This window comes from Schistocerca serialis, chromosome 3, assembly GCF_023864345.2.
Source record: "Schistocerca serialis cubense isolate TAMUIC-IGC-003099 chromosome 3, iqSchSeri2.2, whole genome shotgun sequence".
NCBI lineage: Eukaryota > Metazoa > Arthropoda > Insecta > Orthoptera > Acrididae > Schistocerca > Schistocerca serialis.
The window spans coordinates 56,820,549-56,848,014 of NC_064640.1; the positions used below are offsets into that span (position 1 = coordinate 56,820,549).

At 40.1% G+C, this 27,466-nt stretch overlaps 1 protein-coding gene across 7 annotated transcripts in view; it reads left to right on the forward strand.

Moving 5' to 3' along the window:
* The window catches only part of LOC126469704 (coiled-coil domain-containing protein 177), a 304,381-nt gene that overhangs the window by 137,143 nt on the left and 139,772 nt on the right, over positions 1 to 27,466 (forward strand). For 4 of the 7 annotated variants that reach the window (XM_050096880.1, XM_050096881.1, XM_050096882.1 and 1 more), the window contains one exon: positions 2,315 to 2,483. The exons of 2 other annotated variants lie outside the window; for them this stretch is intronic. In XM_050096880.1, coding sequence (XP_049952837.1) covers positions 2,349 to 2,483 — 135 coding nt within the window. In that variant the 5' untranslated portion in view covers positions 2,315 to 2,348. Of the gene's footprint in view, positions 1 to 2,314; positions 2,484 to 27,466 lie in introns of those variants that run through there. One more of the 7 variants, XM_050096885.1, reaches the window with a different exon arrangement.

A 27,466-nucleotide genomic window follows, 5' to 3' on the forward strand; every position in this document is an offset into this window, starting at 1 on the left:
TTATTTCTCAGCCTAACCTGTTGATGGAAGACGCTCTTTGTTGACAACCACAATAGGCTAAAGACTAGGTTCCTCCAGGCAGTTAACATCATTAAGTGTCTTGCCTCAGCTCTGGGGAGCACACCAGCTCCAGTATTATAAAGAATCTGTGCAGTTCTTAATCAACTATGGATGCCAGTTGCATGTATATGCAAATCTCATGTGTGTCTAAAAATTCTGGACACTGTCACTCTGAGAGGATTTGGCTAGGCGTAGAAGTGCTATTGCCAGCTCTTCTGCTAAGCTTCCATACTCTACTACCTGAGGACCCCTTTCCTTTGTGAAGACAGCTTGAGTCCTTTATGAGAAGCTCCATCACCCATTCATACATGTAGAGGAAATCAGTAAATCTGAAACTAATATGATCACAGAAACAGTGCTCTCTCTCTCTCTCTCTCTCTCTCTCTCTCTCTCTCTCTCTCTCTCTCTCTCTCTCTCACACACACACACACACACACACACACACACACACACACATTGAGAGAGAGAGAGAGAGAGAGAGAGAGAGAGAGAGAGATTTGATGGGAGGATTTGAAACTGCTATGAACAAAGTCACACAATAATTAATGCAAAAGTAAATCATTGGACTACAGTGAATTTACCAACGAAGAACTGTGACTGCACAGAGAAATCCCAGTAGAAGGGTGAAATCTAGCTCTCTGATGAGATACATGCTGGAAACATTCAACTTTCAAGTAAAGTGTACTATCTAAAATAAAAAAAATCTAGCCATGCTATGAACAAATAAACAAAATTAAACAGAACTCACAGTTACTCTAAATTTGATAAGCAATTGTGCAAATGAAATTAAGAAACACTAGACTGATGTTGAAAAGGATGAAAATATTTATTTATTGATTATCTTCTTTTGTACTCTCTGTGCTTTCCTCACTCAATTTCAGGCAAATTATATAATTTTGAAGACCAGAAATGTCTGTTGGGGGCATTTTTGTTGTTGTTGAGATATTAGTGTTAGAGTATTACTAGAAATACATTATTAGTGTTACCATTATAATTGTTGTTGTTCATTTGAGTAGCAGTAGTAGTAGTAGTAGTAGTAGTGGTGGTGGTAGGAACAGCAGCAGCCCTGGCTTCAGATGTTACATGACTACATTTTGACATATGAGGTCTCGACAGTAATTCCATTGCACTGTTGCCGGTTACGTGAATGATACATGATCAGACAAATCATGAAACTGGGGAAGAAGAGGAAGTGGGGTAACATGGATTATTCAGTTCTCACATAATTTCATCAGGAAATTATGCAAGCTTCATAAAGTATAGCCTTGACAAGTTTATGTTGAATTCTATCTGATGACATTGCCATATAGAAATGTGATGATTTCAGAATTATAGGGTGACCCAGAAGTCCATTAAAATTTGAAAATTAAATACTTCACAGAATAATGTAGGTAGAGAGCTACAAGTTAACCCACTTGCTTGAAATGACATGGAGTTCTATTGAAAGCAAAAAAAGAGGACAAAATTACCAGCAGATGGTGCTTCATATGATACAAAAGCAATAATTAGCTTGCAAATTGATTTTTATCACAGACAATGTTCTTTATAACAAATGCTCAGCACATTGGCTGTCATTCATCAACAATACCAGTAGTTGAGGGACAATATTGTGAACAGCACTTTACAGCATATCAGTAGGTATGGTGGGAAATTGTCATCAGATGTTGTCTTTTAGCGTCCCTAGTGAGGTCAGAGGATCATGGCAAACTTGTGACTTCAGGTAACCCCACAACTAAAAATGAGATGAACTGAGGTTCAGGGACCTGGGAGGCCAGGCATGACAGAATTGGCTGCTCAGGCATATGAACCTCATGAAACCATGTGCACAAGAGATGTTTCACACATGTAGCAATATGAGGTGGAGTGCCATCCTGCATAAAAGTCGTACGTTCCAGCAGGTGTTTGTCAGCCAGGCTAGAGATGATGTAATTCTGTAACATTTCGTGTACCTCGCACCCATCACACTGACTGTTTGAAAAGCAGCACACCACTGTCCAGTGCCATTTTTTGGCTGCATTTTACTCTCATTTTTGGTTTTAATAAACCCCCACATTATTTCAGGCATTTGTGAACACACACACACACACACACACACACACACACACACACACACACAAACACATACACACATAAATCATAATATTATAGAACTTTCAGCATTTAAGGAGAACTGCACAAAAATATGTTAAAGGAACCTTATATATTTTTAAAAAGATTTTGTTTGTAATGAGAAAACTATCTGTTTATTTTTCAGAATTTCATGTACCACTTTTATTCTACAATAAGTAATGATGAAGACTAAGCCACTAGATGAACCACTGCAGCTGAACTTGTATAATTTTGATGATAATTCTGCCAGAAACTGTCCCTACGTACTGACCAGCCCACGCTCACTGGAAGCGTGCCGCAAAGCTGGCTGTAAGGTAATTTTTGTGTGTAAACCCACATTTAGATAATGGATCTCATTGTGAAAACTGTGAATTGTATCTGGAAAAGAAAGATTATTTATGTACAACATTAACTGAAAATCATTCCATAAATTTTTAAAATTTTGTCTACTAAAATCTGTGTTGAAAACAATATTATGATTAGCAATTGCTGATTAAATTATGATATATTGATAGAGTTCTACGATATCTTAGGAATATTTCCACAAAAAGAGTAATGGTATGATGCATAAAAGATATTAGAGGGCAATCTTATTTGTACGGGGTACATAGTGCCCTCTAAATGATCACTTTAAATGACTGTAAAGGGCAGTTGTGAATTATTGTCTGTTTAAGTGATGATCTATGAGTGATTACTGTATCATCAATGCCTAGGGTGCTATATATTCAAGTTATGAAGTTTGAATACAGTTGACTGTTTGGATTTATTGTTTGACATATCATGAGCATGCAGACTACAAGAAAGTAGCGACACTATCACAATGATGTGTGGGGAAGGGAGCATGGGTGTGCGTGTGTGCATATGCATGTAGTATTTGGGCTGAAGAGAAACATATGAGTTTTAAATGTGATAGTGGACTACAAAATGTGCCATCAGGATGGAGAAACAGACCTTCAGCCACATAATGTTTGACCATCGATGTACGTGAGTCATTACCTGACAGTTTGCCAGCATGTCATCCATATCTGCATTCCTTTCAGCATTATACTCTTATTAAAATATGCATCTAGCTACTGTTGACCTATAAATATAAGCAGTTGCATGTTATTTATACTAATCAACCTTCCCAATGGGTGAACATTGTTTCCCTGAGTGCAGAGACTGATGCCATTCTGGATGAAAGTCTGATATGATAGTCCAAGTCACCATTGGGTATGGTCTCTGTTATTCTGAATTGTAGGTTTTCTCAACAAGGTCTGCTACATAAGGGAAGTTGAAGAATCATAAGTGACACTCTTCCTTCAGCACCTTCCTGTAGCTGCATACAATAGGACAAGGCTTATCCACATACTGGATGAACCATTCAAGACAGCTTCTCTTCAGAACCACATACTACAGCTTCTTCCTTGGCTTCCCCATTCACTTGACTTAATGCAAGTTGGTCACACCTAGGATTCATTAGTTTGTGTGTGATGCTCATCCAATACCCCATACAGTTGAAATCAGGATTTGGACAGAAGTCATGTGGAAAGATCTTCCTTTGAGAAATTTTTCTGTGCATTAATAATTTATTTGTATGATTATATATCATACACAGGTTAATTTTTTATAAATCCTTCATGGCCATACAGTTTTCACAAGCATTAGCATACATTTAACTCAGTCAACAAAGACCAAAAAAGGTTGATGTGGGAAAAATGTTCATGTAGTCACAAACTTTTGGACAGTGTTACGGGGAGTCTCATGAACAACATACTAAAAATCCTGACTGGTGGTGTATGTGCATATGTAAGAGTGGTGTTTAATAGTCACTGTTTTATATTTTTCATGGAAATCTAAAAAACAATGGCTTCTACCAAAAATGTTTCCCAGTACAAAATTAAACTGCAGTAAATTTTCTGCAAAAGAGGTACCATTCATTTTTTCACTACAACTAATATTTTCTGTTGCAGGGGATGGAAAAATTTCAGATTATTAAGAATAGTGTTTTAATGGTATAAAATTTATGTTTATTGTTTAATGAAATTGGTTAAGAAGAAATATTAAATGTCTGTACCACATCCAAATGCAGGATAACTGCATTAAGAGATAAATTGTGTTCTGGTGGTGTAACAAGGTGAGTGGGGGGTGAGGGTTGAGGTTAAAAGCATGAAGGAAGAAAGGTTGCAGGATTGTGGTGCACTTCCCTCCTTCATAGGTCTGCAAATTGAAGGGTGAGAAGCCAATTCCCGTTCTCTCTTCTCCACTACATCACAGAAAGAAACCACAGGGTGTTTCACAAAAGTTATACTGACCCTTGCTCAGCTTGCCCCATGAATGACTGGTGAAACAGTGTGCACACATGTCTGGGGTAGTTTGTTTTCCACACAGTGCATTAACACAACATGGACTACAGATATGAATTGCTAATAATACTAGTACAAGAAATGTGTAAGGGTAGAATCTATGTAAATCTCTACACTCTGTTCTACACTGCTAGAGGGGGAAATTGATCCTTAGTTATCCTGTATAGCAGTGGCAGCATTCTTCCAGAAAAGGCAACTTCCTCCATCACAAGTACTGCTTGCTTTTCAGTCTACAGACAAACTGTACCTTCCCAGCATTTCCTGTCAAACAGTTCTCAATGTAGGTAGATAAAATAACTTTCTTGAGCTCTTGTTTATATAGTCAAGTTATTTTCAGTTTATTAAGTAAGTACTTATTTGAATTGTTGTGTGAGCTTTCATGTAAAGTAAGTGTGATATTATCAGCCACCTATGTAGTTTTGATGGGGAAGTGATTCTGTTGGTAAATGTGACATCTTGCTTCTGTCTGTTACTCACTGTATGTTAATAAAGCTCTGTAACTGTGTTGTGGTCACTTGGTGGTGAATTAATTAATGATCAGAATGTTACTACACTTCTCTCACAATTAATTGTGTTATTGATGTTGTTGTTGTTGTTGTGGTCTTCAGTCCTGAGGCTGGTTTGATGCAGCTCTCCATGCTACTCTATCCTGTGCAAGCTCCTTCATCTCCCAGTACCTACTGCATCCTACATCCTTCTGAATCTGCTTAGTGTATTCATCTCTTGGTCTCCCTCTATGATTTTTACCCTCCACGCTGCCCTCCAATGCTAAATTTGTGATCCCTTGATGCCTCAGAACATGTCCTACCAACCGATCCCTTCTTCTAGTCAACTTGTGCCACAAACTTCTCTTCTCCCTAATCCTATTGAATACCTCCTCATTAGTTATGTGATCTACCCACCTAATCTTCAACATTCTTCTGTAGCACCACATTTCGAAAGCTTCTATTCTCTTCTTGTCCAAACTATTTATCATCCATGTTTCACTTCCATACATGGCTACTCTCCATACAAATACTTTCAGAAACGACTTCCTGACACTTAAATCTATACTCGATGTTAACAAATTTCTCTTCTTCAGAAACACTTTCCTTGCCATTGCCAGTCTACATTTTATATCCTCTCTACTTCGACCATCATCAGTTATTTTGGTCCCCAAATAGCAAAACTCCTTTACTACTTTAAGTGTCTCATTTCCTAATCTAATTCCCTCAACATCACCTGACTTAATTCGACTACATTCCATTATCCCCATTTTGCTTTTGTTGATGTTCATCTTATATCCTCCTTTCAAGACACTGTCCATTCCGTTCAACTGCTCTTCCAAGTGCTTTGCTGTCTCTGACAGAAATACAATGTCATCGGCGAACCTCAAAGTTTTTATTTCTTCTCCATGGATTTTAATACCTACTCTTTTGTTTCCTTTACTGCTTGCTCAATATACAGATTGAATAACATCGGGGAGAGGCTACAACCCTGTCTCACTCCCTTCCCAACCACTGCTTCCCTTTCATGCCCCTCGACCCTTATAACTGCCATCTGGTTTCTGTACAAATTGTAAATAGCCTTTCGCTCCTTGTATTTTACCCCTGCCACCTTTAGAATTTGAAAGAGAGTATTCCAGTCAACATTGTCAAAAGCTTTCTCTAAATCTACAAATGCTAGAAATGTAGGTTTGCCTTTCCTTAATCTTTCTTCTAAGATAAGTCGTAAGGTCAGTATTGCCTCACGTGTTCCAACATTTCTATGGAATCCAAACTGAACTTCCCCCGAGGTCGGCTTCTACCAGTTTTTCCATTTGTCTGTAAAGAATTTGTGTTAGTATTTTGCTGCTGTGACTTATTAAACTGATAGTTCGGTAATTTTCACATCTGCCAACACCTGCTTTCTTTGGGATTGGAATTATTATATTCTTCTTGAAGTCTGAGGGTATTTCGCCTGTCTTGTATATCTTGCTCACCAGATGGTAGAGTTTTGTCAGGGCTGGCTCTTCCAAGGCCGTCAGTAGTTCTAATGGAATGTTGTCTACTTCCGGGGCCTTGTTTCGACTCAGGTCTTTCAGTGCTCTGTCAAACATATTATGTAAAAAAGTTCTACAGCTGGAGCTATCAACTGTCTGCCATGCCAAAGAGCCTGTCCTATGTGTAACATGCTGGTGAAATGTATTTGACAATGTTTATTTCATTGTCTCCACTATCAATGGTTGGAATACTTTTCCCAGCATGAGGGGTACTGAATGTATCACCCCAGCCTCACTCTCCTAACATCTGAAGAGGTCCAGAGGCTTCAGTTGGCTCCCTCTGTAATAAAATGAGGTCAACACAAACCCCATGAAGTCTACTCATAGGAGAGAACTGGACTGGAAATGGTGGGAATGTATAGTCTGTAAACTGAAAAGGAGCAGTAATTGTGGTGCCCCCACCTGATTCTGCTGCGATAGTTCTATAGTCATTAGAAAAAAGCCTACAGTCAGTAGCATGTACATACCCAGATCATGCAATGCTAGTTGGAGGTGCCTTTAATGTACTGTATTTTATGGACTATAAGACGCACTTTTTTCTTATAAAAATTGCCTCCAAATTTCAGGTGTATCTTATACTCAAAATTAATATAAAAATGTCCAGTGTTTGATTTAAAATTCCTGCCAGTCTTAAAAATGGCCATATATTCGATGCCATAGGAAGCCTATTTCTATCTGGCAACACTGAATTCAACTGGCAGCATCAGTGCACTGATGCAACAAACATGAGTTGCGGGCATTCACAAGCTTGCACTGTCTCCCTCCTGTCCCACCATCCCAAATCCAGAACACTGTCTAGCCTATGATGTGTCATTGCAGTCTACAGTGCTAGTAAAGCTGAATTTAAAGTGATTTGTGCTATCAGTAACAGTTCAATATCTTTGTTTGTAGCTAGTTTTGTAATGGAAAAAAGTAAAAGGTATTCATATGACATGGGCTGTAAATTGAAAGTCATAGCATATACAGAAGAACATGGAAACAGAGCAGCTGAGCAGCATTTTGGCCCTCCACCAACAGAAAGAAAAGCATTTATGATTGGTGGGCTAGTAAAGAGCTGAAAAAAAAAGAGAAAGACTAAATGTGCAAATAGAGGACTGATTGCATAATGGCCAAAACTAGAAGATGACATATTGAAATGGATTCAAGGACACCATCAAAACGGCATTGGAATTAATACAAAAATGATTCAAATACACGCTTGTAGCAGACTTTAAGGGTGGACCAAGCGAGATGGCACAGTGGTTTGCACACTGGACTCGCATTCGGGAGGACAACAGTTCAAACCTGTGTCCAGCCATCCTGATTTAAGTTCTTTTCTGATTTCTCTAAATTGCTTCAGGCAAATGCCAGAATGGTTCCTTTGAAAGGGCATGGCTTTCCATCATTTTATTATTCAACATTGAAACAAAATCAGTGTGGAACTAAGTCAAATAGCAAATATGGACGAACTCCTCTGACATTTGATATGCTGAGTAACAGAACTGTTGCCATTAGAGGTGCTAAAACTGTAACTACACTCCTGGAAATGGAAAAAAGAACACATTGACACCGGTGTGTCAGACCCACCATACTTGCTCCGGACACTGCGAGAGGGCTGTACAAGCAATGATCACACGCACGGCACAGCGGACACACCAGGAACCGCGGTGTTGGCCGTCGAATGGCGCTAGCTGCGCAGCATTTGTGCACCGCCGCCGTCAGTGTCAGCCAGTTTGCCGTGGCATACGGAGCTCCATCGCAGTCTTTAACACTGGTAGCATGCCGCGACAGCGTGGACGTGAACCGTATGTGCAGTTGACGGACTTTGAGCGAGGGCGTATAGTGGGCATGCGGGAGGCCGGGTGGACGTACCGCCGAATTACTCAACACGTGGGGCGTGACGTCTCCACAGTACATCGATGTTGTCGCCAGTGGTCGGCGGAAGGTGCACGTGCCCGTTGACCTGGGACCGGACCGCAGCGACGCACGGATGCACGCCAAGACCGTAGGATCCTACGGAGTGCCGTAGGGGACCGCACCGCCACTTCCCAGCAAATTAGGGACACTGTTGCTCCTGGGGTATCGGCGAGGACTATTCGCAACCGTCTCCATGAAGCTGGGCTACGGTCCCGCACACTGTTAGGCCGTCTTCCGCTCACGCCCCAACATCGTGCAGCCCGCCTCCAGTGGTGTCGCGACAGGCGTGAATGGAGGGACGAATGGAGACGTGTCATCTTCAGCGATGAGAGTCGCTTCTGCCTTGGTGCCAATGATGGTCGTATGCGTGTTTGGCGCCGTGCAGGTGAGCGCCACAATCAGGACTGCATACGACCGAGGCACACAGGGCCAACACCCGGCATCATGGTGTGGGGAGCGATCTCCTACACTGGCCATACACCACTGGTGATCGTCGAGGGGACACTGAATAGTGCACGGTACATCCAAACCGTCCTCGAACCCATCGTTCTACCATTCCTAGACCGGCAAGGGAACTTGCTGTTCCAACAGGACAATGCACGTCCGCATGTATCCCGTGCCACCCAACGTGCTCTAGAAGGTGTAAGTCAACTACCCTGGCCAGCAAGATCTCCGGATCTGTCCCCCATTGAGCATGTTTGGGACTGGATGAAGCGTCGTCTCACGCGGTCTGCACGTCCAGCACGAACGCTGGTCCAACTGAGGCGCCAGGTGGAAATGGCATGGCAAACCGTTCCACAGGACTACATCCAGCATCTCTACGATCGTCTCCATGGGAGAATAGCAGCCTGCATTGCTGCGAAAGGTGGATATACACTGTACTAGTGCCGACATTGTGCATGCTCTGTTGCCTGTGTCTATGTGCCTGTGGTTCTGTCAGTGTGATCATGTGATGTATCTGACCCCAGGAATGTGTCAATAAAGTTTCCCCTTCCTGGGACAATGAATTCACGGTGTTCTTATTTCAATTTCCAGGAGTGTATAAAAACAAGTGGACATGAAAAAATGTGCTACACTGTTGTCCTTTCATGTTGTGCTGATGGTACTAAACTTAATCCAGTGCACATTTTCAAGCACAAAATAATGACAAAACCTTCTGAAACACCACCAGATGTTGTTGTTCACATACATGACAAGGGTTGGGTGGACGATGCTGGTATAAAATTGTGAATTAACAGATTGTGGAAGAGAAGGAAAGGTGCTTTATTGAAGAAGGGGTCTCTTATTGTGCTTGCTCAGATTTCCAGAAAGTGTTTGACATGGTGCCCCATTGCAGGCTGTTAAAGAAGGAATGAATATATGCAATAAGTTCACAGATATGTGAGTGGCTCAAAGACTGCTTAAGTTATAGAACCCAGTGTGTTGTCATCAACGGTAAGTATTCATCAGAGATAAGGGTATGATCAGTAATGCCCCAGGAAAGTGTGATAAGGCTGCTATTATTTTCTGTATACGTAAATGATTTGGCAGATAGGGTGGACAGCAATCTGTGTTTGTTTGCTGATGATGCTGTGGTGAATGGTAAGGTGTCAGGGTTGAGCAACTATAGGAGGATACAAGACGACTTAGAAAAAATTTCTAGTTGCTGTGATGAATGACAGTTGGCTCTAAATGTAGGGAAATGTAAGTTAATGTGGATGAGTAGCAGAAAAAAAACCTGTAAAGTTCAGATATAGCATTAACAGTGTTGTGCAGTCATGTCATTTAAATATCTGGCCATAATGTTGCAAAGCAGTATGAAATGGAACAAGCATGTGAGGATTATGATAGGGAAGGCAAATTGTCACGTGCAGTTTATTGGGAGAATTCTAGGAAAGTGTGGTTCATTTGTCAAGGAGACAACATGTAGGGTGCTAGTATGACTTATTCTTGAGCACTGCTCAAGTGTTTGGGATCCACACTAGGTCAGATTGAAGGAAGACGTCAAAGCAATTCAGAGGCAGGCTACTAAATCTGTTACTGGTAGGTTTGAACAGCACACAAGTGTTACGGACATGCTTCAGGAACTCAGGTGGGAATCCCTGGAGGATAGGCAACTTTCTTTCCGAAGTATGCTTTTGAGAAAATTTAGGGAACTTGCACTTGAAGCTGTCTACAGAACAATTCTACTGCAGCCAATGTACATTGTGCATAAGGACCATGTGGACAAGAGATAAGAAATTAAGGCTCATACAGAGGCATACAGTCAGTCATTTTCTCCTTTCCCTACCTGCAAGTTTAACAGGAGAGGAAGTGACTAGTAGTGGTATGGGCTTCCCTCTGCCACTCACAGTGCAGTGGATTATGGAGTATCTATGTAGAAGTAGATGTAGATGGGGGAAGTAGCCTTTTCCAGAAGAACACTGCAGTTGCTGTACAGGATGACTACGAATCAATTTCGCCTCTAGCAGCATAGAACAGTTGAAATTTATGTAGATCATGTTGATATGTATTTCTTGTATTAGTATTATTAGTAATTTGTATCCATATTCTATGTACTGTTAATGCGCTTGTCGAAAAAGAATACCCCTAGGCATGTCTGCACACCGCATCACCAGTAAGGCAAACTATGGAATGGTCTCCATACCTTAAACCTTGTAGTTGCTTTTTGTGATGTAGTGGAGTTGATAGAATGGGGAATCGACTGCTCTATAATCTGCAGACCTATGAAAGAGAGAAGTGCATGACCAAAATTCACCTATCTTCGTTCACACTTCTAACCTCTGCCCCCTTCTTTTCACCTTGTTACACCCCAAGACCATAATTTATCCCTTAGTATGTTTATCCTGCACTTAGGGACAGTAAAGACATTTTATATTAGTTTTTAACCCACTTTATTTAACAATAAACATCACTTTCATACCATTAAAAACTATTTTCAATAATCTGTGATTTTTCCATCCCCTGCAGTGTGGAAGCTATTAGTTGCAGAAAAAATGAATGTGCCTTTTTTTGGTAGGAAATTTAATGCAGTTTAATTTTGTACTGGCAAACCTTTTCGCTAGAAGCTGTCGTTTTTGGTATGTTGGTCATTTCATTCCCAATTACCGCTGTACAAAAATTTGCGACTACACGAATTTTTCCCCCGATTTTCTTTTGTTGACTGGACTGATTTTTTGGTTTTGAAGTGTGATGATTTCATACCATAAATGTGAATGACCAATACAACAATAATTGTCATTTTAAAATTTCAGCTTTAGTCCTTATTCTCCTGAATTAAAAAAAAAAGAAAATTTACCATGATGTCTCTTCATATAATATCAAATTAAGGTATGCAAGTTGTTCAGGGGCCGTTTTCTCTTTATTCATCTTAGGACGATTTTAGTAAATAGTTGTAGGTGAGTCTTAAATGGGGTTAAAGATTTGGATGAGTGTTTGTATTGGAAGGTTTGTATGTATTGCCACAGTCAGTAGCACATAAAAGAAAATACCATTTACCTGAATGAAACATGATAATTTTCTGCAGTTGTCTGTGATTGTATCCTTAGCACTTTGAGTTAAGTTATTGGCATAAATCCATGATTTCAATTCTTCCTTCACACTGAGTTGATAAGTTTTATCCAATGTAGATAATGACTATAAAATGTCTATAAAACTTTTAGTCATCATTAATATAATGACTTTTAGTTCAATTTAATGTCTTGCAAGCAAGATTCTTTTACTACAAGGCATAATAGTAATTTTGTTCATAGCATTTCATAAGCTACATATGGATCCTGGGTGTCACTAAATGCCGAGCACCTCAGGGAGTTTGGATTTGGCATACCTGTGACTACTGAGCTGAACACTGCTCATTAGCAGCATCAGGAGTAGTGACAAGAGACCCTAAATTAATTAAAAGGCTTTGTAATTACACTTTTATAATTGAAATGTCAAGCAGTAAGTAGAATTCTGATTGAAATTTCAAAGAGCTGAATTAATATATATTGTCCTTCAGTCAATAGAACTGTAGAATTGTAGAAGGAATGGGTGTTATAGAGGTGTGAAATGTAATGAAAATATGGAATGGCGAGCTGCCCAACTTTTTTTTGTATTGCAGTATCAGTATGTCAGTGCAGGCTTCCTTTGTCTTAAAATGTGGTCATATATTCCAAATCCCATGTGCTATTGTAAATTACACTGTTTTGGCCACACCACTATGATGTCTAAAGAAGTGGCAAGAAGTGGATATGTCATTCAAGAACCAGGGCTTACATGCTCTTTGTAGCCATACTGCATGAATTTCCAAAATCATGGTGATCCAGGGAGTTGTGGATGCCCTGTATTTCTTGAACAAAACAGATTAGGACGGAATATTTATTCACCTTTAAACATATTTTTATGCAGACAGTGTCATCGTATAAAGTTTATATACATTTACAGTTATAAAATTACCGTATTCTAACATGGCTCCTTGCCTAATTTAATTATATTTACATTATGACAAGGCATTTACCTCAGTTACTACTTTATTAATGCACATTGTTATGCAAGCTGACCTTTGTTTGCAAATTTAGCATAGTACACCAAAATGAACCAACATATCACATTAATCACTTCTTTAAATATTGCAGTTTATAATTTTGTATTCTCCAGAGATAGAACTCCAAGTCATCTACTGTACATTCTGTAGATTCCTTCACTGTATACTGTGATTTACTTTTTACCCATTTTGTTATGTTTTTGAATTTATTCAAAGACACTAGTGGTCATTTTTAGATAGTTTGTGAAAACATGTGAGACCAGGATATTTATGACTGTTATGGATATTCACTTGTCAGGCATATAGCTTGTCAATTGCATTTCCATTTTTTACATTATGGTGATGTATTAACACTGTGAAGTCAAAGTTATTCAGATTTTCTTTGGCATATACTAGGCAGCTATAAACATTCAAGTTAGTGACTGTCATAATATTCATTCTCATGAAGTAGAGTGTGCCTTATTCTCATGGTGTTAATCCTGGGGGGGGGGGGGGGGGGGGGGGGGTAGGACTGTCTCTCAACTTATGTTGTAGACAAACCACACTTGAGAGTCCAGTGCACAATTTATCAGTTTGTATATACGTGCTAAGACTTTGGTCAGTATGAAAGCCAAGAAGTTTCGCTGATTTAATTTCCTGCTTGAGGGTGCTTAAGTGAAATACAGTGTTACCTGTTTTGCCTTTATTTGTGTGTAATGCGTTAGTCTGAAAACAGGAAGTACACCTATCTGTTGGTACTGCTACATTCTCTTTTAGCTCATGTAGGATGGTATTCTGAGCAATTAGGATGTTGTCTGCATACAGTACTGACTCACAGGGCAATATGGAGGGCAAATTATATATATAGAAAGGGTCTAAGAACAGAGGCCTAGCAGCACCCCTTTTTTTAACAGTTAAAGAATCTAATGTATAATTATTTACTCACTCTAACTGTTTCTCTGACTGATTTTGACAAGTCCTGTATAATGAATGTGATAAAATGGGCATCAGATAAAATAAATAAATAGGTATGTCTGCAATGGAGGAGGGCATTCTTCCCTGTTCTGTTGCACTTATAGCTTTCTTACAAGTACACTGTGTCAAAGGCTTTCCTTAGATCCTGTAGCACTGCACAGGTTGTTGACTTATTCTCAAAGCAGTCATATACTTCTGTTGTAGTGCTGTCAACTACTTTCACAGTAGAGAGGGTAGACCTATAATCGTACTGTTCAGAACAGATTAGGTTATTATATTCAAAATATTGGTTCCTCTGTTGCTTTAGAAATTATTGTGACAAGAGAAGTTGGTCAGTAACTGTCTTATAGAAAAGCTTGATTATGGATAGTTTAGGTGTTCTAGATAGACAGCACCATTCACATATTTTGTTTATTTTTTGTTAAAGTTGTTATTATATATTTTTGAAGTGTTTATTAACAAAATTAGAAAAGCCATAGTGACGTTCTGTTTGGGAATTACTGAGCTTGACTATTGTTTCACTGACTTTTCTACAAGTTACATGATTCCATCTAAAACTGTTAGTTACTTTATTATGTAATGGCAGCATTAGTGCATCTGTCTTGCTCACATCATCCTCAATGTTAGTTTCTGAGATAGGATTGGCAAAGTATGTATTTAACACGTCAGGAGGAATTGTAATGCAGCAGTCTTTCTTTTGACGATTTATCCAAGAGATGAAGGTGACAAAATGTATTGCATAGAAAGCTTACAAAGTGTTACAACCAGTCATGTTTGTGTCAGATTGACAGTACAAATACAATTAACAAAACTGCTCTTTCCACTCAGATACCAGAAAATGAGTCCAATATGTATACTTGTGCCTGAAAATGCACTTGCTGAAAGGCCCACAATAAAAGATGTGGAGAATGTTGACATAGTAATGAAAAGAGTACCAAAGAAGGAAACAAGTAGTGAGCAAAGAGCATCACTAACCTTACTAGCAAAAGGCAAATGTTTAACATAAAATCAAAGGGAAAAGACAAAAGCTCCAAATCCATCAGAAAATTGGACAGTGATCATGTCTGAATAGTCTGAGAAGAAAGGCCTGTGAAATTTTCAGTACACCAAAGTTCTCAGTCCTTATCACACCAATCCCTTCTGCCATTGGAGTGGCATTTTAAGGTACCAGAGGAAATAAAACATGCTACTCATCCAATATTTAAAGCTAAACTAAAGGCATTTCTAATAAAGCATTGTTTCTATTCTGCCAGAGAATTTCTGAATATGTAACAAAATGAATTGTAATAGGTACCTATTTTTATTTGCCTACTATTTTGCGAATACTATGTATTATTCTAATTTATCTTTGACCTGTCCAATATCAATTGTACAATTTGTGCTGTATGATAAAACTGGACCAATGAAAAATCAAATCAAAGAATTGTTAGTGAGCAACAAATTCTTTAGGGATATGCGCAAAATTTCATGCTGCAAGTACCAATGTTATACATTATGGTTAGTGCAGAAGACTACCTTGGGTCATGAGGATACCCATAATAATTTTATATCTCATTATTTTTAAAAACAAAACACCCTTATTACAGTTTTTAAATCGTTATTTTATAGCATATTAAATAAGTCTTTCCGTTTTTTGGCAGTATATGCTGATGGGTCAAAGCCAGGCACCAGCCTTGGCTGATCTGTAGTTTTACCTGGCTTTGCCATTAGGATTCACTTACCAGTAACATTCACACTACACAGTATGAAACTGTATACATTCATGAGTCACTGGAGCAGATGGAGTGTGAGTGAGAGGAATTTATGGTCTGCTCAAATTCACTATATACCTTTGAAGAAGCTCAGTGGAAGTACCTATTAGAAAAAAAATATTCAGCTGAAATGAGACTCCTGTCTACTGCCACAAGCACAAGGGAAGGTGTCAGGTCCTGCTGGGAATCAGAGAAATAAGCATTCAGACATAGCAGCCACAACAACTTGTCACAGAAAAGTTTTATATTTTTAGTTGGGTCTCTAGTTTGTAGTGCATGCAGATGATTAATGATTCCACAGATTGTTTGACAATGTACATATATTGCAGCCTCACCACAGAAAAGTAAAGTTCCACATAAGACAGTAATAACAGATATGATAAATTCAAAATCAAGGGCAAAGCAGTGTCAGTCCAGTAATCACTGTAACACAACTACACCATAGCACTGGGCTCCAGGAAGAGTGCTAGTGGCAGATGGGCAGCATAGCAGAGCAATGCAGCATGGTGCAGAGTTGGCTGAAGCTACAACAAATGGGATGCCTTTGGTGACCGACACAGGTGGCTTGAAGCAGAGCTGTGATTGCAACTGGCTGCTGGAGGTTGCACCATGGCTTAAGTATAGTGTGGCAGAGGAATATATGCAGCTCCTGTTGACCTCGTGACCCGCAGGTACAAACTAGTCACCCGCAGCAGCACCGCCGTTGTCGCTGAACACGCAGCCTATGAGCACTGGTGGTGACCCCTGGTGGTGCCTGTGAACACAATGTTTACAATCAGCAACAAATCCAAAAATGTAATGTACTGATGAGGCACATAAACTGTCTCCAAAGGAGCACCTGTGAGCCAGGGGCCAGCGACCTACCAGACACAGACATCATGCTGGAAACAGGAGTGACCAACTATGCAGGGGTGCATCTGCATAGCACAGGGATAAAAATATCTGAGGACCTGCAGTGATCCATGATCATTCAACATCTACCCACAACACACAGATATTGGGTGATTTTTTAAGGCATGTGGGAATCTTCCTGTTTGTGGTTGATTGACTGATTGATTCATTCATTCATTATAGATCCCAACAAGAAGGAGAACCTACAAGTGATGTGGAATGAGTCAAAATATACATTAACATTAGACAAAGACGCCCTAGAAACTTAATCTGTATACTGCATAGCCGGCCGCTGTGGTCTAGCGGTTCTAGGCACGCAGTCCGGAACTGCGCGACTGCTACGGTCGCAGGTTCGACTCCTGCCTCGGGCATGGATGTGTGTGCTGTCCTTAGGTTAGTTAGGTTTAAGTAGTTCTAAGTTCTAGGGGACTGATGACCACAGTAGTTAAGACCCATAGTGCTCAGAGCCATTTGAACCATTTTTTGTATACTGCATAAACAATAAACTATCACTATATTGCTTATATATGATGCCATCTAAATTTAATATGCAAATTAGTGAGGAAGCTGCTACTTTGAAAACAACTGCTGAATCCTCAGTTTTACTATATAGCTGCTGAGTATTTGCTGCTAGTAGCTCAATATTTACTTGATTACAATGGTATTTTTCAAAGAGAATATTTTATACAGCCATAAATGCTGAGTATTATTTATGGTACGCAACAGACTTTGAAGTCAGGCCGCCACAGCCTGGATATATCGTTTTGAAAAGATAAGACCACTTTAGCGTAAAGTTCTTTACTTATGGGCATGACCAGTTTTGCATCATTTTAGTTGCATCATCAGGTGCAATAAAATTAAGTCATGTTTAGGTTGGAAATAGAGAATGGAATGACCCAGTGTTCATAGTCAGCAAATTGTCACGAAGTAGAGAATGTTATGTTATTTTATTTTTGATGCCCACTACTTAGCAAACATTTGCTGACTATGAATGCTGGGTCATCTCATTCTCTTTTTCCATTGTGAGCATGACTTGATTTTATTGCACCTGATGATGTTGTTAAAATGCTGTGAAATCTGTCAAGCCTATAAACAAAGGACTTGCAGCTGAATTGGTCTTATCTTTTCAGAAAACTGTTTGTAACATATTTCTTGCAGCTTTGTATCAAACATTGTTACTTCCCATGTGGCTAACAGAACATTTCAGACCTCAAATCTAGGTATATGGATAATTTGTTGAAAGAGTAGGTAATTAGGTATGTTTTTAATTTGCTGTAGAATTGGTATGGATTCCCAGTTTCATACTTAATGTTAACAGGAGCTTACTGAGTATGTTACCAGCAAAATACATAACTCCATTCTAAACCCTGAACAAGAAGGCAAAATCTACATGAAAATTATTTTTATATTTTATACTGCGACTGTTCATTGAAACTGATTTTCATTATCAGCAATAAAAACCATTAAGCAGTAAATATATTGGGAAGGGAGTGTGAGAATTCCTAGAGCCTTAAGAAGATTTCTGCAATATGTACAGTTATGTATGTTACACAATATTCTTACTGCTTGTTTCTGCTGGACTAACACTGCAATTGCTGTAAGTGTACTGCCCCAGAAGATAATTCCATGAAACAACAGGGAGTGGGGGGAAAAACCACGCTCTTGTCTTTAGGTCAACACAGTTAGAAATGTTTCCAAGGGCATAACATGCTGAATTTAGCTTCTTGATTAGTTTACCCATGTATTGACTCTATTTTAACTCGTTATCAGCTGAATCACAAGGAATGTTTCTCACTGTGCTTCATTCAGTGTATGATCATTCATGTCTCTTGTTTGAAACTGCATAATATGAGCCATTGTGAGATTACTACTTAAACTGTTAGATGTGAGCCACTTGTAGACCTGTTCACCTGTCATCTGAACTGTGTCTGCCACAGTTGAATTTGGACCCTGGATTATTATGCTTGTCTGGTGTGATTGAGTTTGGTCATGTGATTCAGAACTGACAAAATAGTATTATGGATGGCCAAAAAGTTTCCATTTGATGGCATTGCTGCAATGTATATGCAACATAGCACAACTTCTATGTGGATATGTAAGGACTGACATGTAGGCAAGGGATTAGTGTGGCATTTGTGTCTTTCCGACATGTGTGTGGTAAATGTGGAAATGTGAACTATGGCAACATTATTACCAAATGCATCCAAACAGGACCAACATATTGTTATTCTTTTCTTGGCTGTTGCATGACAAACACCAGTAGATATCCACCAGAGAATGAAGAATTTTTATGGGGCGGCATGTCTGAAGGCAAAATGTCTGGGAAAGCTGCAACAAGATGTGCATGATAATGCACGTCCCCATACTGTAAATGTCGTAACCCAAAACTTACGCCAACTCAAGTGGGAAACACTCAAGCACCTGTCTGTAGTCCTCATGTCACCCAATGTGATTATCGTGCCTTGGTCTCTTGAAAAAGGCCTTGAAGTGTCGATGATTCCTGTTGGATGAGGATGTGCAGCAGGCAGTTACATACAACAGGAGAAAGTGTTTTACCAGTCAGGTATCTTCAATGTGGAGCATCAGTGGGATGATTACCACCATGGTCATGACAATTTTGTCTGATAGACATAGTGATTCTGGACTGTAAAGCCTTACACAGTGTTTTTCTGGACTTTAAGATCTCCAGCAGAATGTTGGAGATGTACTCCATCTGTCAGCAGCTCCCTGTATGATTTATTTGCCAGGAATGAAGGCAGATATATCATTCATTCTGTTTCATCCTACATACACATTTCATCCCTTGTGAGAACACCAGCATCATTCTGAAATGTATCTCACTGGAAAGAGGGATCCATCATCACATGTGCTTTTTAATACATTAATATAAATATGTGCTATATATTATCAGTTGAGATGCCTTGCATCCATACTGTGAGAATCCAGTGACTTTCCTCCTGCACCACTTTTAATGTCTCAGACAGCAGAGGTAGTTGTATGGGATGGAGGTTTCTGTGACAAAGCAAAGATGGAGTTTTCTGGGTGGCAACAGACAATAGACAGGTGATTCATTACACTGTTCCCCACTGATCATCTTTTATCATCCAAATTAGCTAATGACAGCTCTTGTCATTAACACATTTTTGACCAAAGCAGTTGAACCTGGTGTCAGTAGATTTGGCCAATTAGAGACATTCAAAATCAATCATTGAAATAGTGATCCATGAAAAGTACAGTTCCTGCAAAATGTACAACTTGAAAATCTACCTCTAATTCAATTGCTCATTAGTGTATTTTAATTTATAGTTATATCTAAAAACAAAGATGATGTGACTTACCAAACAAAAGTGCTGGCAGGTCAATAGACACACAAACAAGCTTGAATTTTGTGTGTATGTTTGTGTTTGTTTGTGTGTCTATCGACCTGCCAGCACTTTCATTTGGTAAGTCACGTCATCTTTGTTTTTAGATATATTTTTCCCACATGGAATGTTTCCCTCTATTATATTAATTTATAGTTATCTGGACTCTGCATTTTACATCAGTAGAATACTCTGTTTTATTGCTTCTTCAGTCTGAAAACTAGTTTAATGCAGCTCACCATGCTAGTCTATCCTGTGCAAGCCTCTTCATCTCTGTGTTATCACTACAAACTACATCCATTTCAGCCTGCTTACTATATTCCAGCCTTGGTCTCCCTCTCTAATTTTTACCCCCCACACTTCCCTGTGTTACTCAACTAATGGTTCCTTAATGCATAAGGATGTATCCTGTCAACCAGTCCTTCGTGTTAGTCAAGTTGTGCCATAACTTTCTTTTTTCCTGAATTTGATTCATTATGTCCTTGTTAGTTACTTGACCTATCCATCCAATCCTAAGCATTCTTCTCTAGGCCTGCAATTCAAAAGCATCTGTTCTGTTCTTGTTTGAACTGTTTATTGCCCATGTTTCACTTCCACATAAGGCTACATTCCAGATAAATACCTTCAGAGCAGATTTCCTAACACTTAAATTTATATTTAATGCTAGTAAATTTATCATTTTCAGAAATACTTTTCTTGTTATTGACACTCTGCATTTTATGTATCTCCTGCGGTGGCTGATGAGTAAACACTGTGGGTGTTAACAAATGTTTAGATTCAGAGTGTGAAATTAATAGCATCTGCTGTATAACAGTTATGCTTATCAACAAGTTTATACAACTGCAGCCACTGCCAATAATAACAACATTATTATTATTTTTATTATTATAAAAATAATAAGATGCATAACTTATCTGAAAAAAGAAAGAAATGTTTTTGTGGAATTTTGTTGTTTTGTACATAAATAAATACAATTTAGGGCAATAATGAAATAATGTGTAAGCTTTTGCAGCTCTCGGGTTTCGCATTTTTGTGTAAATGTGAGTTTTCGTGGTTTTCCATTTTTTCAGACAAATGTACAAGATCCCTAACAGATTTATTAGTTCATGAATTTACTTCTGGGTTGAAAATAATATATTCTTACTCTGCACTCACACAACAACTTATGCTAACTGTACACTTCCTTGTTAAATGTTCACTTATAGTCATGTTTATTTGATTTTGTCAGTCACTCAATCTGTTCTTGAAGATCCTAGTTCCTTTGCACCTAACTTTTCATGGTAATTTACTTTTCTGTTCCCACAATGAGATTTTCATTCTGTAGCGGAGTGTGCACTGATATGAAACTTCCTGGCAGATTAAAGCTGTGTGCCAGGCCGAGACTAGAACTTGCTTTTTGCGGGCAAGTGCTCTACAGACTGAGCTACCCAAGCATGAGTCATGACCCGTTCTCCCAGATTTACTTTTCTGTTAGCATTTAAAATAGATTCAACATAGTTCATGTTTACACTGCACATGAAAGCCGATTCCCACACAGTAAGCAACCAACTCCAAACACAAACTGCCATTTGTGGAAATGATTAAACTCTTGTAGTAATGTCTACTAACATGGTCACTTGACTAGGATACAAATGAGGCACTGAAAGGGCCGAAAGCACACTGCCATTGAGTGAATACCAGAGAAGCCAGTGATACAGATTTTCATGAATTTCCAAATATAGAATATGGGCCTACAGCACAGATAAACCCGACTCGCCATAAGACAAATAGATTTCAGAAGCATGAACAAATGCTACAATCTCACAATAGACAGTGATGTGCTTCAGGCTCTTATGATTCTCAGCACCTCAAATGGATTACTGTATGATAAAATGCATAACTCAATATACTGTAACTAATTCAGAAATGCACAAAATAGGTTTACTGTCATTATGTCTTAACATATACTGAATGTCTGATCTAATTTTAGTATGTAGTGAGTGAATTAGCATATCTGAGCAGTATGCTATCATATAGCAGGATTTATGCCAAGTGAAAGGGGATAAAAGTCTGCCGCAGTGTGCTACCATCTGGTGGAACTGACGTAAACTTCTAGTTGAGTGGCAAGAGCCACCTGTGCTTATTGTGAACGTGCACATTGTTCATCAAATCCATGCATATTTAGCCTGTAAGGCAGTTACATCACGTGAGTTTTAAATGCGCGAAAGCTCCTTAAAACATGCACAACTGAAGGTGTGCTCACGACCCTGTTGGCAAGTTTCACGGAGTCTAGAGGAGTAGTAGCATGGTAGATAACATGCCATATCTGTCAGATTGCAGCATCTATGTTACGTTTAACAACATTCAAAGGAAAATAACCAATAAATCTGTCAGGTGTAATTTCCTCATAAGCACCTGGTTTAATTAGGCAATACTCCGTGACCATTGTTTTATTTTTGTTGATATTTATGTAATAACTTCTTTTCAAAACACTAAGAATTTCTTTCAACTCCTCATCCATATTCTTTGCACCTCTGACACAATTATGTCATTAATAAAGTTTTAGTTTCATGTTCCTGAATTTTTATTCACTTTCCAAATTTTTACTTGGTTCCCTATACTGCTTGCTCAGTGTAGATATTTAAAGTCATCAGAGATTGGCTACAACTCTGTTTCACTGCCTTCTCAACTGCTGTTGCAAATGTAATCTGCTTTGCGTACAAGCTGCAGATAACTTACTGCTGCCTGTATCATATCCTCACTTCCTTCAGAACTTCAGAGTGTATTCCAGTCAGCAGTGTGAAAAGCTTTCTCCAAATCTGCAAATACTATTTTTTGTGTCCATGGCCAAAGGGTGCTATTGGCTACCAGTGAACGTGCAAGTGCCACAGCAACTGTTTATTATCACTGTAGGAAACGGAACTCGAATACCATGTGTATGGATGATTGTCCACACTATTAAGTACAAACAGAAATGTCATTCCTAAACATTGCATGGGATGTGTCTACATGACAAGTTCATAAGATGTTGCAGGCAGCAGTGGAGAATGGTGCCTAAGATGAGGCTTCCAGGATGTTGGGCGTCAGTGGATGTCAGAGTTGCTGCCCAGATGATGATGCTTCTGGGACGTCGGGCTTCAGCAGATGTCAAAACCAATGGCTCGATGATGGTGTCCACTGTTTGGATGACATATAGTGAGGTGTGGCACCTGGGAGCAGCACACTGCAGTCCTGCATAGTGTCAGTGGCTGGTGCTCAAGGTGAGGGTAATGTGGGCTGCTGGTGCAGCCAGCATGAAGCCCAGAGTGTGTACTGGCTGCAGCATGTTCTGGCAGAGGCCTAAATGCTCTCTAGTGGAAGGATACCAGTCTGGCATTGACTTGGTAAAAGAAAGTTCTGCTCTGACTGCAGTACTCTCTAACCTGATAGGCATTCTGTCTATAGATGAGGTGGGCACCGCCAGATGCGGTGGAGACTGTGTGAAGCTACAACATAAACAACCTGAGCTGTATGAGGCTAAACATGTAAACAGCTTGGTGAGTTATGTTCATGTGAGCTGTTTAGTCGCATCCTATAGGAGAAGCAAAAGCCTACAACACATGCCTGGTCTACAGAGCAGAAATTGTATTCCCCCCCCCCCCCCCCCCCCACATTCCTTAAAAGAGGTTATGGTGCCATCTCAAAGGTGAAGTGCCTGCTGCCAGGAGGACATGCCTCAGAAATGGAGACCCAGCAACAGCATTAGCAGGTGATGGTGGCTGATGAGAGCGATGCTTGATCTGCGGCAGCCATTTGGTTTGGAAGGCGTTGATGCTGACAGGCCGGTGAGGCATCTGATGCAGCCAACAAAAGGCCACCCTGACTGGGGTCCTGAAAAACCTTAGACAGACAGAGTCAACATAGTGAAAGACCATCTGATTGCTGGAAGTGGGGCAGGGGGGTAGGGTAGTGCCTGGCATCGTCTGAGGTTTGCAGCAAAATTTCACAGACACTAAAACTAGAGTGCAGTGACTGACTGGAGCAATGCACAGCCATTACAAGCAAAGGAGGGAGCAGAAAAAAATGGAGGGAAGACCCTGGAGAGTGTGTGCACAGAGGTCCCAAGAGGCACAGGAAACAAGGTGTGGGATGAAACTGAAGGTGCCCGAGGAATGGGATGACAAGACAGGTTGCCTGGCTGGCTGTGGTGGAATTGGCTGCGGTGGCAGGATTGGTTGCAGGGCCTGAGGCAGTGGGAATGATGGCAGCCAAACAGGTGGTGATGGTGGCAGTAAGGCCAGCCATGATAGGGCTGGCAGTGACCAGGCCAACGCTGGGAGATCTGCCACCAGTGGTGACAGGGCTGGTCAGAACAGGGCCAGCACCAACGGGATTGATGATAAGAGGGCCAGTGGTGCAGGAGGCAGGTGGAAAGGTGTTGACACCTGTGGCCATTGTCGGGGGCAGCAGAGGAGAAGGGATCTCCACAATCGCCCAGGCTGACTTTAGTATATTGACATGTGTCAGAGTCTGTGTGATGGGTCCTGGGCTGACAGATAATGCCAAGGGTCCTGGAAATGAAACTGACAAAGTGCAGCATAGTAGGCTGTAAGCTGGTCCCACAGATGCTCTTAGGAAACCCCAGGGATTGACCCTAGAATTAAGAGATTGAAGGACACTGTATGCTGAATCTCTGGACCATAAGAGGAGAAGTGATGGATGATGAGAGCCTTTATGGAACATGGAGGCCTTGAAATATTGTTCCAACCAGACAAGGGAAGCCATTCATGGCTGTACGTCATTGCTGAAGGCCCGTAGTGGCAGGTGATTGTGTGGGCACAGCCGGAGTGGGGCAGAGGTTGGACAAAGGAGCCACTGCAGAGAGAAACTTGGCGGTGTTCTGCATTGACTGTAACAGTGGCAACTATAAAAGCAATGCACAAAAATTTGTGACACCCTATCATCAGACACATGGTTACTGAAACCGTGTAAAAAACAAAAGAAAATAAACTCTGCTCCAACAAACAAACAACTACTATCAGCCCATGCAATGAACAGTCATGACATGGGACAGTAACAGTAGACATTTTGTCTTTAAATGCACTTTAACACACATGAGAAACAGACTCATCACAAGTTTTGTGTCCGTGGCCGAGGGGTGCTTTGGACAACCAATCATATTTACAAGTACCACAACTACTTATTATTGCTATAAGAAACAGAACTCTAGTACAGTGTCCATGTATGGATGTCCATACTATTAAGTACAAACAGAAATGTCATTCTTAGATGTTGCCTAGGAGGTGCCCACACAACAGAGTCCATGAGTCATTGTAGGTGTCAGAGAGAAACGGTGCAGGGGATGGTCAACCATAGGATCCAGCCTGGCATGTGAGATCCTGCCCTTGAGAACAATGATACGTTCAGGATGTCAGGCATTGGTGAATGTTAGAGGTAGTGACTTGATGACAAAAGCTGCTAGAGGGATTATCATGCTTTTGGGATATTGGGAGTTGGTGAAGGTAGGAAACAATGGCTCAACAATGGCAGCTGTTGGTGGAATGATGTGTGGTGAGGCATGACACCTGGGAGTGGTGAATGGTGTCCTGCTTAGGGCTCATCATAGGTGCCACGGTGAGGGCAATGTCTCTGATTGATGGGTTGCTGGTGCGGCCAACATGAAGCTCAGAGTGTGTACTGGCCACAGCATGGTTTGGTGGTCGCCGTTATTCTCTTCAGTAGAGCGATACCAGTGTGTTGTTGAGTGGACATGTGATGTGACACAGGAAAGTGGTGCCCTGACTACAATGCTCTCTACTGTGATAGGCACCCTGACTATCGACAAGGTAGGTGCTGCCAGGTGCCATGGAGACTTTGTGAAGCTATGATGTAAGCAGCCCAAGCTGTGTGAGGCTAGGCTTGTAAACAGCTTGGCGAGTTATGTTGATGTGAGCTGTTATTCGCATCCTCCAGGGGAGGGGCAGCCCATAATAAATGCCTGGTATGTGGAGCATTATAGTCCCAGGTGGATACTATAGTGATAAACATAGATTTGCCTTTGTTTAACTGTACAGCATATTATTTTATGAATTTTATACTTCAGTCAACTCAATGAAATGTCACCTATGCTCCTTTATAAAAGTACCATTCTGAGATCTGAAATGGAATCAATGTAAACTCACATTGAGATTCTTGATATTTTTAATTGCATACATAATCTGTTGAGTGTACACCCAGCTCTACCTCCTTCATTTGTTCAATTGTTAACTGGAGGTGTGTAAATGATATTTACAAAGACTGCTATTACTGCACAAGATTTTGATCACACGTGTGAGTACTACATATTTTGTGTTTGCGAGTGTTGTAGATGCAGGCCACAGGTATGGCAAAATATTTGTTGAAGAGGTGAAAGGCTGAGGCTGTTGATGTACAAGTATTATAGTAGAGCAAATCAATGTGGCTAAAAAGGGAGACAATTATTCACACTGATGTTTAGTACAGAGAATTAAAAGTATTTGGCTACTGTATTTGTGATTGGAATTGTTGTTGTTGTGGTCTTCAGTCCTGAGACTGGTTTGATGCAGCTCTCCATGCTACTCTATCCCGTGCAAGCTTCTTCATCTCCCAGTACCTACCGCAAGCTACATCCTTCTGAATCTGCTTAGTGTATTCATCTCTTGGTCTCCCTCTACGATTTTTACCCTCCACGCCACCCTCCAATGCTAAATTTGTGATCCCTTGATGCCTCAGAACTTCTAGTCAAGTTGTGCCACAAACTTCTCTTCTCCCTAATCCTATTGAATACCTCCTCATTAGTTATGTGATCTACCCACCTAATCTTCAACATTCTTCTGTAGCACCACATTTCAAAAGCTTCTATTCTCTTCTTGTCCAAACTATTTATCGTCCATGTTTCACTTCCATACATGACTACTCTCCATACAAATACTTTCAAAAATGATTTCCTGACACTTAAATCTATACTCGATGTTAACAAATTTCTCTTCTTCAGAAACGCTTTCCTTGCCATTGCCAGTCTACATTTTATATCCTCCCTACTTCGACCATCATCAGTTATTTTGGTCCCCAAATAGCTAAACTCCTTTACTACTTTAAGTGTCGCATTTCCTAATCTAATTCCCTCAGCATCACCCGATTTAATTCGACTACATTCCATTATCCTCGATTTGCTTTTGTTGATGTTCATCTTATATCCTCCTTTCAAGACATTATCCATTCCGTTCAACTGCTCTTCCAAGTCCTTTGCTGTCTCTGACAGAATTACAATGTCATCGGCGAACCTCAAAGTTTTTATTTCTTCTCCATGGATTTTAATACCTACTCCAAATTTTTCTTTTGGTACCTTCACTGCTTGCTCAATATACAGATTGAATAAAATCGGGGAGAGACTACAACCCTATCTCACTCCCTTCCCAACCACTGCTTCCCTTTCATGCCCCTCGACTCTTATAACTGCCATCTGCTTTCTATACAAATTGTAAATAGCCTTTCGCTCCCTGTATTTTACCACTGCCACCTTCAGAATTTGAAAGAGAGTATTCCAGTCAACATTTTCAAAAGCTTTCTTAAGTCTAAAAATACTAGAAATGTAGGTTTGC